The sequence below is a fragment of the Anolis sagrei genome, chromosome 4 (genome assembly GCF_037176765.1).
Source record: "Anolis sagrei isolate rAnoSag1 chromosome 4, rAnoSag1.mat, whole genome shotgun sequence".
NCBI lineage: Eukaryota > Metazoa > Chordata > Lepidosauria > Squamata > Dactyloidae > Anolis > Anolis sagrei.
In genome coordinates, this window is record NC_090024.1 from 120,238,625 (window position 1) to 120,258,035 (window position 19,411).

Sequence of the window (19,411 nt, forward strand, 5' to 3'; positions counted from 1 at the left end):
TTTTTCAAGAAAACTTGAGAAATAATTTTAAAATTGAAACGCCAGCGCCCTCTATATACGAAACGAGTTTAGAACCATTTTTTTCTTGATCAACCAAGCCTACTAACTAACTGCTCCTTGTTGAATACTTGAGACATAGGCAGTGTGGAGTTGAATTCCAACAATATCAAATCAGAAAATACCACAATATATGCTTTGAACTGGGTTATCTGAGTCCACACTGCCTTATATTCAAGTTCAAAGCAGAAAATGTGGGATTTTATTCAGCTGTGTGGAAGGAGCTCCAGTTAATAATCTAGATGCAACTCTTTGGGCCAACTGAAGTTTATGAGCACTTTATAATGGCAGTCAAATCCAAAAATAATGTAATTACCATGGCCAGATTCATCTTGTCCAACCGAAGTTTGCCCCAGACTGCAAACTTATATTTGAATATACAACTCCATCTATGGCCCCGTCTACACTGCCATATAATTCAGATTATCAAAGCTCATTATCTGCTTTGACCCAAATTATCAGAGTCTACACTGTTACAGTTATACTACTTTTTAATGACTATAAATAGTTTTAATATGTATTGTTTTTCAATGCAGTTAGCCTCCTTGAGGACCATTATTGGGAGAAAGGTGGGGTTTAATTGAATAAAATATATAAAAATAAACATAACAATATCCAAGTAATACAGAGCAGCTACACCTTTATCAGTCCAATCAAAAGCCAAAGTATAGTACACAAGATTTCAATGCTCACTGACATATTCATGAAGCAAAGTTCTTACAAATAATGCAGGAAACGAAAAATGTCAGAGCCTTGCATGATACTGGAGATGTTTGCTTAAGATAGCATTTCAGTTATTATTATTAAGGTGGTCTGGAAAGTGTTGATGCAATTAGAGGCCTCACTCCTTCTTGGCCACACAAGGACATGAGACAAAGTTAGTAAAAGTCATATGATAACATTTCCATCTCCATTAGCAGCACTAAAGCAACATCCCTTGAGATCTTGGGAACATCTCTTCTAGGTGAGACTGCAACTATGGAATGCTCTAGCCAGAGGCTCACATAGTACAGACAACAGTGATCTTTTTAGTGTTGGGTAAAGACAGTTTCATTTTCTGAAGCCCCTTCTACCCTGCCCTATATCCCAGGATCTGATCCCAGATTTTCTGCTTATACCAAATTATCTGGCAGTGTAGACACATATAATCCAGTTCAAAGAAGATAATCTGGGATCAGATCCTGGAATATAGGGCAGTGTAGATCCTTCCTTAGGCAGGCAGCTTAAAAAACTTTTTACAAGAGAATGCAACACACACACTACCAAGAAATGGAGGGCAGAAATGATAACTGTACACAGCTCTAAAATTTAGCAATATTTCTAGTAAGTCAAAAATTACAATACCTAGTTCTTCTTCCATTGTTGGACCTGTATTTTGAGAGTTGGAAACGCCGAGGACTCGGTTAAATAATATAGCAAATGCACTTCCCCATACACCTGAAAAACATTGTACATTATGTTACACTGGTGTTTCTTAACTGGTTTTCTAAAGCATTCGAGCAGGTCTTAGAAATGGCACAAATGCACATCAAAATTCAGAGTCCAATCCTTACATTGGATAGGATTTTTCTATTGGATCAATATGACTTCAATGGACTGAAGAAGTTAAAACCCACTCAAGCATGGTGTGTACTGCAGCCCACAGAAAGCAGTTTTGTAATCAACTACTATACAAAACACGATAACTTCCAGGAATAAATAACATAAATAACTAGACATAGCTCTGGTATTCATTAAACATGATGATGTCCTGTCACAAATTACCAGCATGATTAAACTAAAATATGTAAATTTATTTCCGTATTAAGGAAATTCATTAAACTCTCATTGTTAACTCTTAGATTATATATTTCTATAGTATAGTAATTGGCCATATTACTCTCAAATAAAGTACTAAATAAGGCAGTAGGGGAGGCAACTGCTAGAAATGCATTAATCCTTTATAGGACTGACAGCTGAGTTTCACATCATGCCACCACCCAGAAATGTTTTAACTCCCTGTTCACTTCCTGTTTTTTTTTTAAAGTTGCTGTCATTAAGAGGAGCTCAAGTATGGCAAAATTGTTCTTAGACTTTCTAAATAGTCATAGGGGCATTTAAAGTCAAAAATACATTTTTAAAAAATTGAAATACATTTGGAAACATCACTTCTCCCACCACAAATGTAAATATTCAACAGCAAATGGTGGAAAGTCTCATTTCATTTTCTTCTATATTATTTTATTTCTAATATAATTCAATCAGTTACTTACCCATTAAGAAATGCAAGGGGTTCTCTTTGTATTTGTTCACTACTGTTCCCATAAAAAATTTGCTTCCAAACAAATCAGGAGTCATGAAGGTCCCATATTTAGCCATCCCAATCTCATAGGGATTGAATTCTACCCAATCTGTAAAGAACAAACATACATCACCACAGATGTTCTGTGCTAGTTGCTGCAGAATACAGGCTAAGACTAGCTATAGATGAGTCTGTCTGTTTCACATTCATTAAAAAAGCATATACACCTGAAATTCTTCACAATAAATATTTGAAAGAATAACCACATTTTGGAAATTTCATATAATAAATCCAATCCCATTAGCACAAAGAAGCTGGAACAGCAGCCCTTTAACATTCTAAAACCTTTGGTTCTCTTAATGACCTGACCACTGGCCACACATGTTGGAGCTTTGAGTAGTGGAGTCCAGCAATATCTGAGTGGCCATGTTTGGGTGTTGATGTGTTAGGGCAGAGCTTTCCAAACTGTGTGTTACTGGTGTTTTGGCTGTTGTCTGCCAGTGTGTTGTATGAAAAATGCCCCATCCCCAAAGGCTGCCTGGTGAGCAAATGCATTGATGGCCTCTGGAGGAGGAGGAGGAGGAGGCAACAGCGGCAGCACCCACTTGGCAGTGCCAAGCCCAGCCATTCCTCATCCTGTTGGAGGGAGTGCTAAGCCCCTCCATTGGCCAAAGGCTAAGACCTTTACTTGGCTGGAAGCTAAGCCTTTCTGCCACTGGCTGTGGGGGAAGGGAGTTCAGAGGTGAAAGAAACCCCCAGAGGGCATTCACTCAACCCCCTTTCAGTCAGGCAGGAAGACACAACCAAAGCCATCCCAACAGACAGCGATCCAGCCTCAGTTCAAAATCCTCCAGAGAAGAGACTCCACTGGACTCCCAGGCAGGCAATACATCACTAGGGTGAAATGAATTTCCAAAGGGCATTCAGTCCAATATACTTCAGTCAGGCAAAAAGACACAATCAAAGCCACTTCCAACAGACAGCCATGTATTCCAGTTCAAAAACCTCCAGAGAAGAAGACTCTATTGGGTTAACAAAACTTATAGTGTTCAAATTCACTTCAGAGAAACGTGTGATTACTGTCAGGAGCTGATTTCTGCTGTTCAGAAAGTCGCCATAAATCGTCTCCATGACATCTCGGTGTCAGTAGGGCACTTCGGTAGAATAATTTGAGAGCATCTAAAAAGACTGGGGTTTTCTCCTGGGAAAAATCCAATAAGGATTTCAGAAGTGGACCTGAGGCTGTGAAGAACGGAGAAGTGCCAGCTCTTTCCAAATAGGGGGAAGGAAAGAACCAGGAACTCCAATGTCCCTGCAGAGCCTCTGTTAAAGGGGAGTAACCCAGGCTGCAGGACTGGAGGAGTACCTTGGGAGTGGAGGCCCTCACAGGGGAGTATCTTGGGGATTACCGGCTGAGGCTTCTGGTGGCTCTGCAGCTGGGTTCAGCCAGAAGCCATGGAGAAGGGAGCTGAAAGTCAAATTCAACTGGGACCCACAGGAGGTTTTGTACTTTAATAGTAATAATAAACAACTTTATTTTTAACCTGCCCTCTCTCTCCAAGGGGACTCAGGGGAACTTCCAAAGTAAAAATGGCAAACATTCAATGCTGGTACAAAACTTAATAAACAACTGACAGATAGGGAAACTCAATAAAAAACATATAAATCATATAATCTAAAACAAATTTACAGATTAAATGCATATAAAAATAAAGATCCCCATAATTTAAAATCATCTGTTATCAGCATTGTCACAAAGTAGAATCGATGGTAATCTACTTTCCTTCCTCTCTGTAAGATAGTTCACATAAGTGAGTTTTCAATAGTATTTTTAAGGAGAGAACTGATGGGGCCGTTCTAATTTCTTTAGGGAGGGATTTCTAGAGGAATGGGGTGACCACGAAGAAGCCCCCCTCTCTTGTTCCCACCAGCTGTGCTTAAGAAGGGGGTGGGAGTGAGAGCAGGCCCTCCTCCATTGATTGCAATGTCCAAACAGGTTTATACACAGGGATGTGATTTGACATATAGTCTGGGCTCAAATAGTTTAGACCAGTGGTTCTCAACCTGTGGGTCCCCAGATGTTTTGGCCTTCAACTCCCAGAAATCCTATCAGCTAGTAAACTGGCTGGGATTTCCTGGAGTTGTAGGCCAAAACATCTGGGGACCCACAGGTTGAGAACCACTGGTTTACACTTTATGTCATGACTATGGTCCAACATTTCCATCTGAGGAAATAAAAGTGCATGCAGTGGGAGCCAATTTAAAGGGGCCTGCTGCTGCATATGAGGGGGGAGCACCGGAGCTGTGTAGGCTGAGAGATTTTTTGGCTGCTTTAAAATTCTGCTTCCAAGATCCATTAATGGAGATTGTCAAAAGCTCAGATTAAACAGCTGAGCCAGGATATATGAACAGTTTCCAAGTATGCTTTGGAATTCAAAGCGGTAGCGGGAAAAATCAGAGTTGGTCAAAAGCCACCAAACTGAAATACTTTAAAGGAGGCTCGAGGCCCAATCTGCTAGAGTGGGCACTGCATAGAAATGACACTGGAACACTGGAAGAATGGGTGCTGCTGGCTGGCAGTGTAGAGTGCAACCAGGCCCAAGTGAAACCATGTTCCTAAGACTTTCCTTTTAGCAGAAATACTGCAGCTCCGGGCCAAGCAGGGACACCAGGGAATTCTGCACGGACCCTGTCAAGCAGCCAGGAGAGGAGAGGGAAACAGGGCCACCTGGCATCAGAGTGTTAGAAGACCATGGCAGCAAGTAAAGGAGAGAATAAACAAACAAGCAAACAAACAAATAAATAACACTTTATTTATATTCTGCCCTTCTCACACCGAAGGTGATTCAGGGCGGAGCGCAAGTACACATACACGGCAAACATTCAATGTCATTTGTATAGACAGTACACAGACAGAAGGGGATTTTTGTGTTGTGCCATAGGGGGTGCTGTTGCTCCAACCTCTATGACGAAGAGCTGTCAGGACATCCTCATTCCAGCATTTTCTGATCTTCTTTTTCTTTATGGCATTGTTAAACACTCCCCTGCTTTTTAGCGGTACCTAATTTCTCTAATTACAGCTAAAGCTGTTTTCAAACTGCTTAGGTAAACAGTGGGCAGGGCTGAGGGTTGGCTGCCCATGCCAACCCGGGGTTTGAACTTGCAACCTTTCGGTTGATAGATCTTATAGTTGCTGATGATTTACCAGCTGTGCTAAACCTCTAGCTGCTGTTGATCCCTAGAGGTTATCTGTGTTAACTAAATGGTTGGAAAGTTCTACAAATCCCATCATCCACTTTCTGTCCTCCCCCAAACCACGTCGGGACGTAAAGGGGGTCATGGGGGTTATGTCTGCCAAGTTTGATCTTGATCAGTCATTGGATGAGGATCGCAGTGGGCTCTGGAAGTGAGTGGAGGTACTTCATATTCCATCATCCATGGCCTACCCTCCTCCAAATTGCAGTAGGATGTGGAGTGGGTCATGGGGGTTCTGTGTGCCAAGTTTTGTCTTTATCGGTCTTTATTGGGGGCCACAGTGGTCTGTGGGAACCGAAGGGTTTGAAAGTACTACAAATCCTATCATCCTTTTTCCGTCGTCCCCCAAACCTCACCAGGACGTAAAGGGGGTCATGGGGGTTATGGGGGGTAGAAGGAGCCCACTTGTTCTGAACATTTCCAACACTTATCAGAAACTGTTTTGAACATTTTAGCAAGTTGTTTCGGTGTGGTATACCATCTGTGGAACATTTTTATCCAATTTTCTTTAAAATCCATTGCATATGTATATTTCAATTTTTTGTTCCACATCTGTTCCCACTCCCTCATTTGAATTGGTCTTCTTATATTTTGAGCCCATTTTATCGTACAGTTTTTAACCTGTTCTTTTTTCAGTCAGCCAGGTAAGTAATATATTATAATTATTTGATATTACTTTCTTGTCCAATTTTAAAATTTTATCCGACGCTGTTTCCTCCCAGGAAAATCCATTTTTTTATCTTGATTGTAATATTCTTTAGTTTGCATATAATGTAACTAAGTAATATTAGATTTTTTTTTGTTCTTCCAAATGACACCAGGACATAAAGAGCATTATGAGAGGTCTATGTGCCAAGTTTGGTCTTGATCAGTCATTGGATGAGGTTTGCAGAGGTCTCAGAATTTGAGTGAAGGTACTGGAAGTCCCATCATCCATGGTCAACCCTGCACCAAAACTGCAGCAGGATTTAGAGTGTGTCATGGGGGTTCTGTGTGCCAAGTTTGGTCTTAATTGGTCATTAGATGGGTTTTGCAGCAGTCTTGGGGAGTGGAGGTACTTGAAGTTATTGGCGAGGGTCTCAGTGGTCTCAGGAAGTGAGTGAAGTGACTGCAAGTGCCATCATCCATTGCCAAATTCTTCCAAACCGCACCAGGATGTAGAGTGAGTCATGCGGGCTCTGTGTGTGAATTGTTGGCAGTTGTAATGGTATTAGGAAGGGAGTACAGGTATTGCAAATCCCATCGTCCATGGTGCATCCTCCTCCAAACTGCACCAGGATGGAGAGTGCGTCATGGAGACTCAGTGTGCCAAGTTTAGTCTTTCTCGGTAATTGTATGAGGGTTGCAGTGGTCTCAAGAATTGAGCAAAGGTACTGCAATAATCCATGGTCCATCCCTGGCCAAACTACATGCAAACCACCATATGCAAATAGCACCACAGTGGCAGCCAATCGGAATGCTGGCACATGCTATTCTCCCCCAAACCTCACCAGAACGTTGAGTTGGCCAAGGGGGCTCTCTGTGCCTAGTTTGGTCTTTCTTGGTATTTGGATAAGTGTCGCTGTGGTTTCAGGAAGTGGGTGAAGGTACTGCAAGTCCCATCATCCATTGTCTGTCCTCCTCCAAACAGCACCAGGATGTAGAGTCGCTCATGGGGGCTGTGTGTGCCAAGTTTGGTCTTGATTGGTCATTAGATGAGGGTTGCAACAGTCTTGGGAAGTGAGTGGAGTCCCATCATCCATAGTCTGTTCTCCCCCAAACCTCACCAGAATGTTGAGTTGGCCATGGGGGCTCTGTGTGCCAAGTTTGGTCTTCATCAGTCATTGGATGAGGGTCTCAGTGGTTTCACTCACTAAGTGAGTGAAGGTAGTGCAAGTCGCATCGTTCATGGTGCATCATCCTCGAAACTGCACCAGGATGTAGAGTGGATCATGGAGACCCGGTGTGCCAAGTTTGGTCCTTATCGGAAATTGGATGATGGTTGCAGTGGTCTCAGGAACTGAGCGAAAGTACTGCAAGTCCCATAATCCATGCTCGATCCACAGTCAAACCACACCAGGGCGTAAAGTGGGTCATGAAAGGTCTATGTGTCAAGTTTGGTGTTGTTCAGTCATTGTTGAGGGTCGCAGCAGTCTCGGAAAGCGAGTAGAGGTTCTTCAAGTCCCATCATCCATGGTATGCCCTACTCCAAACCGCAGTAGGATGTAGAGTGGGTCATTGGTCTTTATCGGTAATTGGATGAGGGTTGCAGTGGTCTCAAGAATTGAGCAAAGGTTCTGCAAGTCCCATAATCTATGGTCCATCCCCGGCCAAACCACACCAGGACGCAAAGTGGGTCATGAGAGTTCTATGTGCAAAGTTTGGTCCTGATCAGTCATTGGATGTGGTTAACAGCGGTCTCAGAATGTGAGTGATGGTACTGCAAGTCCCATCATCCATGGTTCATCCTCCTCCAAACTGCAGTAGGATGTCGAGTCGGTCATGGAGGCTTTGTGTGCCAAGTTTGGTCTGTATTGGTAATTTTCTGACAGAGCCCGCATACAAACTTTGACTTTTATTATATGTATAGATAGATAGATATAGATAGATATAGATATAGATATAGAAAGATAGATAGATAGATAGATAGAGATATAGATATAGACTAGCTTGGGGATTCGGCGCTGCCCGGGTTATTTGAGATAGGTATTGTTTCTCTGTTCTGTAGTTTTAGTCTAGATCCAATGTCTGGTGAACTACAACTCTCATATGCAAGTTCCACTGTCCATGGTTCATCCTCCTCCACACTTCACTAGGATGGTGGGTGGGTCATGGGGGCTTTGTGTGTCAAGTGTGGTCTTGATCAGTCATTGGTTGAGGGTTGCAGTGGTCTCAGAAAGTGAATGAAGGTACTGCAAGTCCCATCATCCATGGTCCATCTTTCCCCAAACCGCACCAGAATGTTGAGTGGGTCATGGGGGCTCTGTGTGCCAAGTTCGGTCTTTATCGGTCATTGGTGTGGATCACAATGGTCGTGGAAAGTTAGTGAAGGTACTGCAGGCCCCATCATCCTCATTAAAATTGCACCAGGATGTAGAGTGGGTCATGAGTGCTCTGTGTGCCAAGTCTGGTCTTGATCAGTCATTGGATGATGGTTGCAGTGGTTTCAGTAAGTGAGTGAAGGTACTGCAAATCCCATCATCTGTAGTCCATCCCCCTTAGAACTGCATCAAGATGTAGAGTGGGTCATGAGTACTCTGTGTGCCAAGTTTGGGCCTGGTCAGGAGAGAATGCCTCTACAACATGGTCATATAGCCCGAAAAAACCTACAACAACCCAATGATTCCAGCCATTAAAGCCTTCGACAATACATAGTTTTGAATTTGTTTTGTTATTTATTCTTTATCCTCTTTCCTCACTAGGATTGAGCTGTTATATTTCTAAGTTTTATTTCTTTCTCCTAAGTTAATTTCTATCTTGATTTGTATTGGGGCATAATCTGAAATCTAGATGCCATGTGTCTGTATGTTTTTTTATCTTTAATTCATTAGATTCCCTCATCATTATAAAGTCTATACGTGTTTATTTTTTGTGTCTGTGAGAATAATATGTGGGTTTTTGTTAGCTAACTCGAAAGTGTATCTTAATCCGCATTTACTTAATTTAATTTAATGTTGAGTTATATCTAAATTGAAATATCCATTAAGATAGTTTCTCCTTCATAATTTTTCTCAGAAATGGTTTTTGCCCCTGGTTTGGACAATATATATTTGTTACTGTAAAAATTTTATCCTCTATTTTAGCTTTTAAGAATATGTATCTCCCTTCTCTATCTCCTAATTGAGCCAGGATCTGTATATTTGCATTTTTCCTCATTAACATTGCTGCTTCCCTTAATCTTCTGGTACCTTTAGCTACAGCCACGGTTTCCCATAAGTTGGAACTCAACAGTGGTTGTTTATATATTTTTATTTTTGTGAATCTCCTGTAAGCATAAAATATTAATCTCTTCCGCCATAGCTAAGCTTTGTAGTCTAAATTTTTTAACATTTGTCACCAGCCCATTTACATTAAAAATATTATCTTAATAATAACCATAATAATTCAGAGCAAGTTTTATTTTGTATGTATGTGGAAACTGTCTTTATTTATGCATTTGTGGTTCTCCTCTCCCCCATAAGGTAGAGGCCTTGTGATTGGAAGAAATTCTCTGTCTCTCAAGGTACATTTGACTCCTGCATTTCTGAAGTCCCCCTTTGCTTTCTTAAACATTCTTTAACAAACTATACAAATTTTCAGCCCAGCCACCCTAACACGCTTTCCCTTTACTTCTGTAAAATTAAACCAATTAACATAGATTTATATCACATTTTTTACTCATTAAGTATCACCCTTGAACCATCCTACCAACCTCTCCCCCCCCCCTTTTTTTTTGCAAAGCAAGTCTTTCCAGACTCTGAGAAGAGCTGTCTTCCGAATACTCCTCCACCTCCACACTGCTTTGATCTTGAGGGTCCATTTCTTTGGCAATACCCAATTGCACCATCAGTTTTTCTCCTTCTTCCGGATTCCTTAATTTGTACCTCTTAGAATCATAGAATCAAAGAGTTGGAAGAGACCTCATGGGCCATCCAGTCCAACCCCCTGCCAAGAAGCAGGAATATTGCATTCAAATCACCCCTGACAGATGGCCATCCAGCCTCTGTTTAAAAGCTTCCAAAGAAGGAGCCTCCACCACACTCCGGGGCAGAGAGTTCCACTGCTGAACGGCTCTCACAGTCAGGAAGTTCTTCCTCAGGTTCAGATGGAATCTCCTTTCTTGTAGTTTGAAGCCATTGTTCCTTGTCCTAATCTCCATGGAGGCAGTAAGCAAGCTTGCTCCCTCCTCCCTGTGGTTTCTTCTCACATATTTATACATGGTTATCATATCTCCTCTCAGCCTTCTCTTCTTCAGGCTAAACATGCCCAGCTTCTTAAGCCGCTCCTTATAGGGCTTGTTCTCCAGACTCTTTATCATTTTAGTCGCCCTCCTCTGGACACATTCCAGCTTGTCAATATCTCTCTTGAATTGTGGTGCCCAGAATTGGACATAATATTCCAGGTGTGGTCTAACCAAAGCAGAATAGAGGGGTAGCATTACTTCCCTGGATCTAGACACTATGCTCCTATTGATGCAGGCCAAAATCCCATTGGCTTTTTTTGCCGCCACATCACATTGTTGGCTCATGTTTGACTTGTTGCCCATGAGGACTCCAAGATCTTTTTCACACGTACTGCTCTCGAGTCAGGCATTGTCCCCCATTCTGTATCTTTGCATTTCATTTTTTTCTGCCTAAGTGGATTATCTTGCATTTGTTCCTGTTGAATTTCATTTTGTTAGTTTTGGCCCATCTCTCTAATCTGTCAAGATCGTTTTAAATTCTGCTCCTGTCTTCTGGAGTATTGGCTATCCCTCCCAATTTGGTGTCGTCTGCAAACCTGATGATCATGCCTTCTAGTCCTTCATCTAATAAAGATGTTGAACAGGACAGGGCCCAGGACGGAACCCTGCGGCACTCCGTTCGTCACTTCTTTCTAGGATGAAGGGGAAGCATTGGTGAGCACCCTCTGGGTTTGTCCATTTAACCAATTACAGATCCACCTCACTGTAGGTTTGCCTAGCCCACATTGGACAAGTTTCCTTGCCAGAAGATTTTCAGGCCTTACTGAAATCCAAGGATGCTACATCCACGGCATTGCCCGTATCTACCCAGCTTGTAACTCTATCGAAAAAAAGAGATCAGATTAGTCTGGCATGACTTATTTTTGATAAATCCATGTTGACTATTAGCGATGACCGTATTTGTTTCTAAGTGTTTGCAGACCACTTCCTTAAAAATCTTTTCCAGAATCTTGCCTGGTATCGACGTGAGGTTGACCGGACAGTAATTTTTTGGGTCATCCTTTTTCCCCTTCTTGAAGATTGGGACCACATTGGCCTTCCTCCAGTCTGCTGGAACTTCTCCCGTTCTCCAAGAACTCTCAAAGATGATTTCCAATGGTTCCGAAATGACTTCCGCTAGTTCCTTCAATACTCTTGGTGTAGTTGATCTGGCCCTGGGGACCTGAACTCATTTAGAGCAGCCAGGTATTCCTGGATGACTTGTTTCCCAATTTGGGGTTGGATGTCCTTTAATCCCTCATCCACTCCATCTTGCTGAGGTTGAAGATGACTTTCTTTTTTGTGAGAAGACCGAGGCAAAGAAGGCATTAAGCAGTTCTGCTTTTTCCCTACCCCCTGTCAGCATTACCCCATCTTCTCCTCGAAGAGGCCCTATCGCCTCCTTGTTTTTCCTTTTTCTACTGACATAAGAAAAGAATCCCTTTTTATTGTTTTTAATGTCCCTGGCAAGCCTGAGCTCGTTTTGTGCTTTAGCCTTGCGGACCTTTTCCCTACAGGTGTTGGCTATTTGTTTGAATTCTTCTTTGGTGATTTCTCCCTTTTTCCACTTCTTGTGCATGTCTCTTTTGTGTTTTAGCACAGTTAGAAGTTCTTTGGACATCCATTCTGGCTTCTTTGCACTTGTCCCATTTTTTCTCTTTGTTGGCACAGTATGCAATTGTGCCTTGAGTATTTCACTACGAGAAATTCCCATCCATCCGTAACTCCCTTGTCTTTTAGTATCTGTGTCCACGGAATGCTGCTCAGTGTTTCCTTCATTTTTCGGAAATCAGCTCTCCTAAAGTCCAAAATGCGGGTTTGACTTGTCTTAGTTTCGGCCTTCCTTTGTACATCAAATTGCAGGAGCACATGGTCACTTGCCCCTAACGATCCAACCACTTCTACCGCATCGATCAGGTCCTCCGCATTTGTTAGGATGAGATCAAGAGTAGCCAACCCCCTTGTTGCCTCTTCTACCTTCTGGACCATGAAATTGTCTGCAAGGCAAGCGAGGAACTTGTTGGATCTTGTACTCTTGGCCGGGTTTGTTTTCCAGCAAATATCGGGATAGTTGAAATCGCCCATGACTACATCTCTGCCAACAGTTTTGTCAACTGTTGGCAGAAGACTTCATCAAGTTATTCCTCCTGGCTTGGAGGTCTGTAGTAGACGCCTACAATGACAGCTTTTTGAGTCCCAGTTCCCTTGATTCTTATCCAGATGCTTTCAAGCTCTTCCCATCCTTGACGATGATAATTGTTGAAGGATAGCCGCCAGATAATCTAATTCTTTTTTAAAACAGTCCCTTGCTGAAGGGAGCCATTTTTTCCTTTCTTGAACAGTCTCTGAAGAAAAGTCTTGTTTTGCAATAATCTTACTGTCTTTAAACTTCAGGTAATTTATCTTCTTAAGCTCCCTGTAAATAAAGACTTTCATATTTTAGTTGTAAAAGCAACAATTATCTCCCTTGGATATCCAACACTTACCCCCGGTCTATAAATCCTGTGAGCCTGCTCAATGTCTGTCCCGTGAATTCATATTTTTAAACTTGTAAACCAGCTTACTAGATTTTTTCAATGTCCTTTGTGTCGAAATTCTCAGGAATTCCTGAAAGATTCTGATTACATCTCCTTAATCAGTGTTCTTGTTGAGCCAGATATCTTGTCAGCTGATTTATTTTAGTTTTGTTTTCCTCTGATTTCTCCTGGGCTGCAAGGGCAGTTTTTGCCACTCAAGTTTACTCCTTTGTCTCCTAAATTTCATTCTGAATCTATTGAATATCACTTCTAATGTTCCTCTCCACTGAGGCTAGAGTGCCATTAATTTCCTTGCTCTGTTCCCGGAGACTATGCACCATCTTTCAATCTTCTCAGGGCACCCGTCAGATAGAGATTTGTCTCTTTTGAGTTATGGATCGGTCTCCCTCAGAAGTCTTCTCGACCTTTTTGGTGCCCTGCACTTAAAAATAGCAGAGCTGTACATGTAATATTTGGTACCCTGCACTTAAGAATACCCTTTGGCTGAGCTGTAAATCTAATATTTAGGGGAGAGGAGTAATTGAAGCATCTTGTTACTCCTGATGCATGTGCACAAGTTGGTGGACGCATTGTTTCGAATGCCACAGCATGACAGCAAAGCACCAGAAGTGGTGGGAGCAGTGTTTACCCCTGAACATTATTAGTCCAGATGTTCTGGAACAGCTGTTCCAGGAGCTCCAGATTTATTTGCTGTGTTTATATGTTTGTGTGCAAACCCATGCTTGGGATTTTGCAGCAGGGGGTTTCCTGTTATAATATGCATTTATAGGGTAAGCCACCTGCCAGTTATAGTTAGGATCCCTGGTCCCGCCCCCTTTTTGCCTTTTGGAGGGAAGGGGCCTATTTTCAGTCACACAAGGAAGCCAGTCTATAGGACGCAGATCAGCTAGGCCCGTAGAAAGGCTTCATTCCTCAAACCTTCCAGGGAAATAGAAACAGCCATCCAGGGTCCATCCAGCGACCATCCAGGGGTCATCCACTGACCATCCAGTTCCAGGGAAACAGAAGGAAAAGGTCCCAAAGGCTCTGGCTGAGAGCTCACAGCCTCTCAGCCTCACAGCACCAGAGGGGGAAACAGCCCTGAAGTTTCCACAGGACATCACTGCAGAACCACAGAATTCCAGCTAAACATCTTCTAGCTTCGTCTGGTAGGTTACTCGGTTTCCAGACGCATTTGGGGATCGGCAGTATTACCCAGACCAGCAAGGCCTAGGTGATGGACGGCCTGGGAGGGATTATAAAGAGTTCTTCCTTATGAGATAGTACAGTCAAACCAAGTTAGTGCCAGTCTCTTAAAGACTTGAATAGTAAAGCCGTGAAGTTTTGTTTGAAGATTTGTTCCTTAATAAAGACTTTGTTGTACTTTTAAAGACTCTAAAGCCCATTACTTTTGGAAGTCTCTAACAATCTCTCTTCGGGCACCCCGGCTTCCCACTGGGTTTAAAGTGTGCGTTCTATAGAATAAAGACATTTTGTTCGGACCCAGTGGCGACAGAACATTGAGGAATGATGCTGGTGACCTTTGTCACCCGGGAGTAAAAGAAAAAGGACTTTTAGAGTTACAAACAGTGTATAAAGAAGCCTGTACCAGACATTTTAAGCCTTTATTACCAGCATCCATCTGTGTGTGTCTGAGGAGTTTCGGCCATTTTGAAGAGGAGCCCATCTGTTCGTGCTTCTTCATTTTCGGCCATTTTGGAAGACCAGAAGGGAGGGGCTGGCAGCCTCCTTCTTTGCTTCAGCTCTCTTCCCACCATTTTGAAGATCTACTCAGTTTGCAAGTTGCTACATTTCTCCTCCAGCTTTTGCACAGCAAGTCTGCATGGAATTGCAACAGTTTGTTCCAGCTACAGTTTCCAGACAGGAGCAAGCTTTTCCCGCCCTTTTTGAAGCTCAGCTCTGCAGAAGCCTTTGGTGCTTGGCTTCCAGATTCCTGGAAAGGGGTTTTTTTTTTTTTGCAATTGCCTTTGGCTTTTTGCAGCCTTTCAGCAAGAGTTTGATGTGCATTTAAATTATTGCGTCTGCTATGTTTATTCTTTGCCTTAAAGTGGTAAGCCATTTGTGTGTGCCAATTGCACTGTTACATTGCTTGCTGTATTTGTTGTTGCAATTGCATTTTTATGCTGTTTGCTGCATCTTATTGAAATTGCATTGATATATTGCTTGCTTATACTTGCATTGATTCACTGACTGCTTTATTACTGCATTTCCATATTGTGTATTCCATTGACTGCTGGTTATTGATATACTGATTGCTCCAATTGGCATTTTACCTGTATTGCTATACTGTTTGGGCAATTTGCTGTCATGGCTCACATCTCAGGTTCCCCAAAGGCTTTAAGTGTACAGAGCAGTCAGGGAGGTGCTTCTGGCCAAAGCAAGCACAGCCACACCAGCAGGAGGCATAGCAGCAGACATGGCTCCGCATCAGGATCGTCTGTCTCCAGAAGCAGCTCCTCATCTATGGCGGCCCTTTACAACAGGGAAACAAGGCGTCTCAAACTGCGAGAAAAAATCCTAGAAGCAGAAGCTGAGGCTGCAGCGGCAGACCTAGGCCTGAACTTCGAGCGGGCTCAACTAGAGTTAGAGACAAAGCAGAAGCCGGCACAAGCCGAGTTAGAGGCGAAGCTAAAGTTGTCGCGCATCCAGCAGGAGGCAGCACAGAAGAGGGTCCGTGCCAACATCTTGGCAAAGGCGCTGCAAGGAGAATTGTCTCAAGAAAATGTCAACCGTTTGCCAACACCTCCAACCACGCCTCTTCTGCCAGCCCACGTTGGTTTCCAAGACGGCAACCTGGTGCATGCGGACAGCGACATCACACCACGCAGGCTGGTCGAGCAATTCAGGGCCAAGAGCCCACAGCCATCAACTCAGGTACCAAAGCCTAGCCCAGAAATCAGAGTGTCACCCATTCCTGAGGCCACAGGTGTTCCTTGGAATGGACCTTCTACATTTCAGAAGAACTTCACCTTTACCCCTGACCAAACACCCCTTCCGTTCCTTCAGACTCCTCAGTCGCAGTTTGAGTCTTTGTTTAGGAACCCGAGAAAGGATTTGAGGGACAAAGGTGTGGAGAAATTCTCTGACCGGCCAGAAGATTTCCTACTTTGGAAAAAGACTTTTCAGTGAGCCATTCAGAGTTTAAGACTCTCCTCTGAGGAACAATTGACTCTTTTGATCGCCTGGCTTGGTCCAGTATCGGCTCAGCAGGTGAGAAGGATTTTCTCAGCTCTCATCGACCAACCGGATAGAGCACTGGATTCTGCATGGACGAGGCTTGATCAGCGCTATGGGACCAGCACCCAAATTGAAGCCTCGCTGATGGACAGACTTCATAAGTTCCCGGTGCTCAAACCAAAAGACTTTGAACAGCTTTGGGGCTTGTCAGACTTATTGATTGAGCTTCAGTCTGCCAAGGGAAACCCACAACTTCCAGGGTTTGCCTGTCTGGACCAACACCTGTCCCAAACTGCCATCATCCAGAAGCTGCCATTCTCCTTACAAGAAGAGTGGGGCAAAGAAGTCTTCAGATTCAAACAGGCCAACCATCAGGTCTACCCACCGTTCACCCATCTTGTGGACTTCGTTACAAATGCAGCCATGCAACTCAACGACCCACAGACGGGATTTCCAACTCTTTATGGGACTCCAAGGACGGACAGGCCCATTAAAGACCCTAAGAAACCTGCAGATAGTGGCACCAAAAGAAACATCGCCGTCAAGTCCACGGAGACCAACTCATCTCCAGCTGACCCCAAGGATGTTTTGTGCCCACTGCATGCAAAGCCCCTCTTTGTAGCTGGCTTGTGGGCAGCAGTGAGGATGGACTGTACATCTGGACACACCAACCTTAGAACTGGATCCTCCATGCCGAGAGGTGGAGGGATGGGAGATCGGGATGGAGAGGTTGGCCTTCCTCCCTCGACAGAAGGTCCTGGAGGGGAGGAAGCTGTCAAACTCGATTGCCGGAGAGCTGTAGGAGAACCGGGTACCATGCCTGCCATGGCCATGCAGGTGCTATCATGATGCAATTGGCCCGTGCTGCCTGGATCTTCTCGATCATCCTGGCGAAGAGTGGGAAAGGCGGGAAGATGTAAAGGAGACCTCTCGACCAGTCGAGGAGGAATGCGTCCCCGAGGCATCCCGGTACCGTGCCTGGTGGGAGACAGGCCCCGAACTGAGGAAGCTGGGCATTTGTGGGAGACGCGAAGAGATCGACGTCCGGCCATCCCCAGTCTTTGAAGAGCAGGGTGAGCTCCTGCGGTTTCAGCTTCCACTCGTGATACGATGATCGTGTGCAACTCAATGAGTCCGCTTCGACATTCTGGGAGCCTGGCAGATGTATCGCCACAAGCGAGACTGACTGGGCCACACCCCATTCCCAAAGTTGTAGTGAGAAGTCAGCAGTTTTCTTGACCCCATTCCGCCCTGTTTACATAGTACATGGCCACCATGTTGTCTGTGAGAATCTGGACATTTTTTCCTGTGACCAGAATCATAGAATCATAGAATCAAAGAGTTGGAAGAGACCTCATGAACCATCCAGTCCAACCCCCTGCCAAGAAGCAGGAATACTGCATTCAAATCACCCCTGACAGATGGCCATCCAGCCTCTGTTTAAAAGCTTTCAAAGAAGGAGCCTCCACCACACTCTGGGGCAGAGTGTTCCACTGCTGAATGGCTCTCACAGTCGGGAAGTTCTTCCTCATGTTCAGATGGAATCTCCTCTCTTGTAGTTTGAAGCCATTGTTCCGCGTCCTAGTCGCCAGGGAAGCAGAAAACAAGCTTGCTCCCTCCTCCCTGTGGCTTCCTCTTAGAGATTTGAAGATCGCTAGGAGCTCCAGGTAGTTGATGTGGCATAGCCTCTCCTCAGCAGACCAAAGATCTTGGATGGAGAGTTGTCCTGTATGGCATCCCCATGCGAACATCGACACATCCGTTGTCACTGTGATGTATGGAGGGTCAGGATGGAAGGGAATGCCCCTGAAGACATGATGTCAAACTGTCCACCATTTGAAGGACTTTCTTACGGGTAGCGGGATGGCGAGATGCTTTGCCGCGTGATCTGTGATTGGGTTGAAGTGGTTGAGGAACCACCTCTGTAGAGGCCGGAACCACAGTCTTGCCAGTGGGGTTACCATCACTGTTGACGCCATGTGGCCGAGGAAGATTTGGACCTGCTTGTCTGTTACTGTGCGGGACCGGATGCCACGGAGTGCTTCGAGGCAGAGTGCCAGGAATCTTGCTTCAGGAAGGTGTACCGACAGGGTCAGCGAATTGAACATGGTGCCGATGAACTTTATGCACGTCGTTGGAGTCAAGTGCGACTTTTGTTTGTTCAGCTGGAGACTGAGATCCCCGAGGAGTGAGAGGGTCTTTTGGATTTGGGATCTTAGAAGCGCCGGGGAGTGCGACGCCAGAAGCCAATTGTCTAAATATGGAAAAATTCAGATTTTTTTCCCTTCTGAGGCATGCGGCCACTACCGACATACATTTTGTGAAAGTCCTTGGGGCTGTTACAAGCCCATACGTAAGCACGTTGAAAGTATATATTTGGCTCGCAACCCGGAATGCCAGGAAGCGCCTGTGGTTCTGTTGTGCCGACAGGTGGAAATAAGCATCCTGGAGGTTGATGGGCACGAAGAAATCCCCGTGCCTGAGGAGGAGGAGTATGGACGAAACTGTCACCATTCTGAACTTCTGGGGTTTGATGAAAGAGTTGAGATCTCTCAAGTCCAAAATTGGGCGGAGGGAACAATCTGGTTTGGGGACGGTGAAGTATCTTGAGAAGAAGGCCCGCCCGTTGAAGCAATCTGGAAGGGGAGAAATTGCCCCCTTTTGAAGAGTGTCGACCTCTGATAGAACTGGAGAGGAGGGCTTGGTCTCGACGATTGCAATGGAATTTATTGAGCATCTGCCTGATAGCAAAGGATTCACTGTCTTTGCCATCTGGACTGTCATAGACTTGTTTTCTAAACAAGCACACAAGTCCAACAAATTCCTCACTTGCTTTGCAGTCAATTTCATGGTCCCGAAGGTAGAAAAGGCAACAAGGGGGTCAGCTACTTTCGATCTTATCCTGACAAATGCCGAGGACCTGATCAATGCCGTTGAAGTGGTCGTATCCTTAGAGGCAAGTGACCATGTGCTCCTGCAGTTTGAGATACAAAGGAAGGTCAAAACTAAGACAAGTCAAACCTGCATTTTGGATTCTGTGATTCTACTTTGTGCCACTGAGAAAGATTCCAAGTGCACAGCAATTGGCAAAGTTGCTAATATAACATGTCCATTGCCTGCATGGGTGCCCAGAGAGGATAATTTCAGTTCGGGGTTCAAAATTCACAGCTAAATACTGGAAGGCATTCTTACACATGATGGGAA

General features: G+C 44.2%; 1 protein-coding gene across 5 annotated transcripts in view; it reads right to left on the reverse strand.

The window, feature by feature from the left end:
* PLA2G4A (phospholipase A2 group IVA) overlaps window positions 1-19,411 on the reverse strand; it is a 205,719-nt gene that overhangs the window by 79,430 nt on the left and 106,878 nt on the right. For all 5 annotated transcript variants that reach the window (XM_060774522.2, XM_060774519.2, XM_060774518.2 and 2 more), the window contains 2 exons: window positions 2,310-2,447; window positions 1,402-1,494 (listed from right to left, as the gene is read on the reverse strand). In XM_060774522.2, coding sequence (XP_060630505.1) covers window positions 1,402-1,494; window positions 2,310-2,447 — 231 coding nt within the window. The remainder of the gene's footprint in view (window positions 1-1,401; window positions 1,495-2,309; window positions 2,448-19,411) is intronic.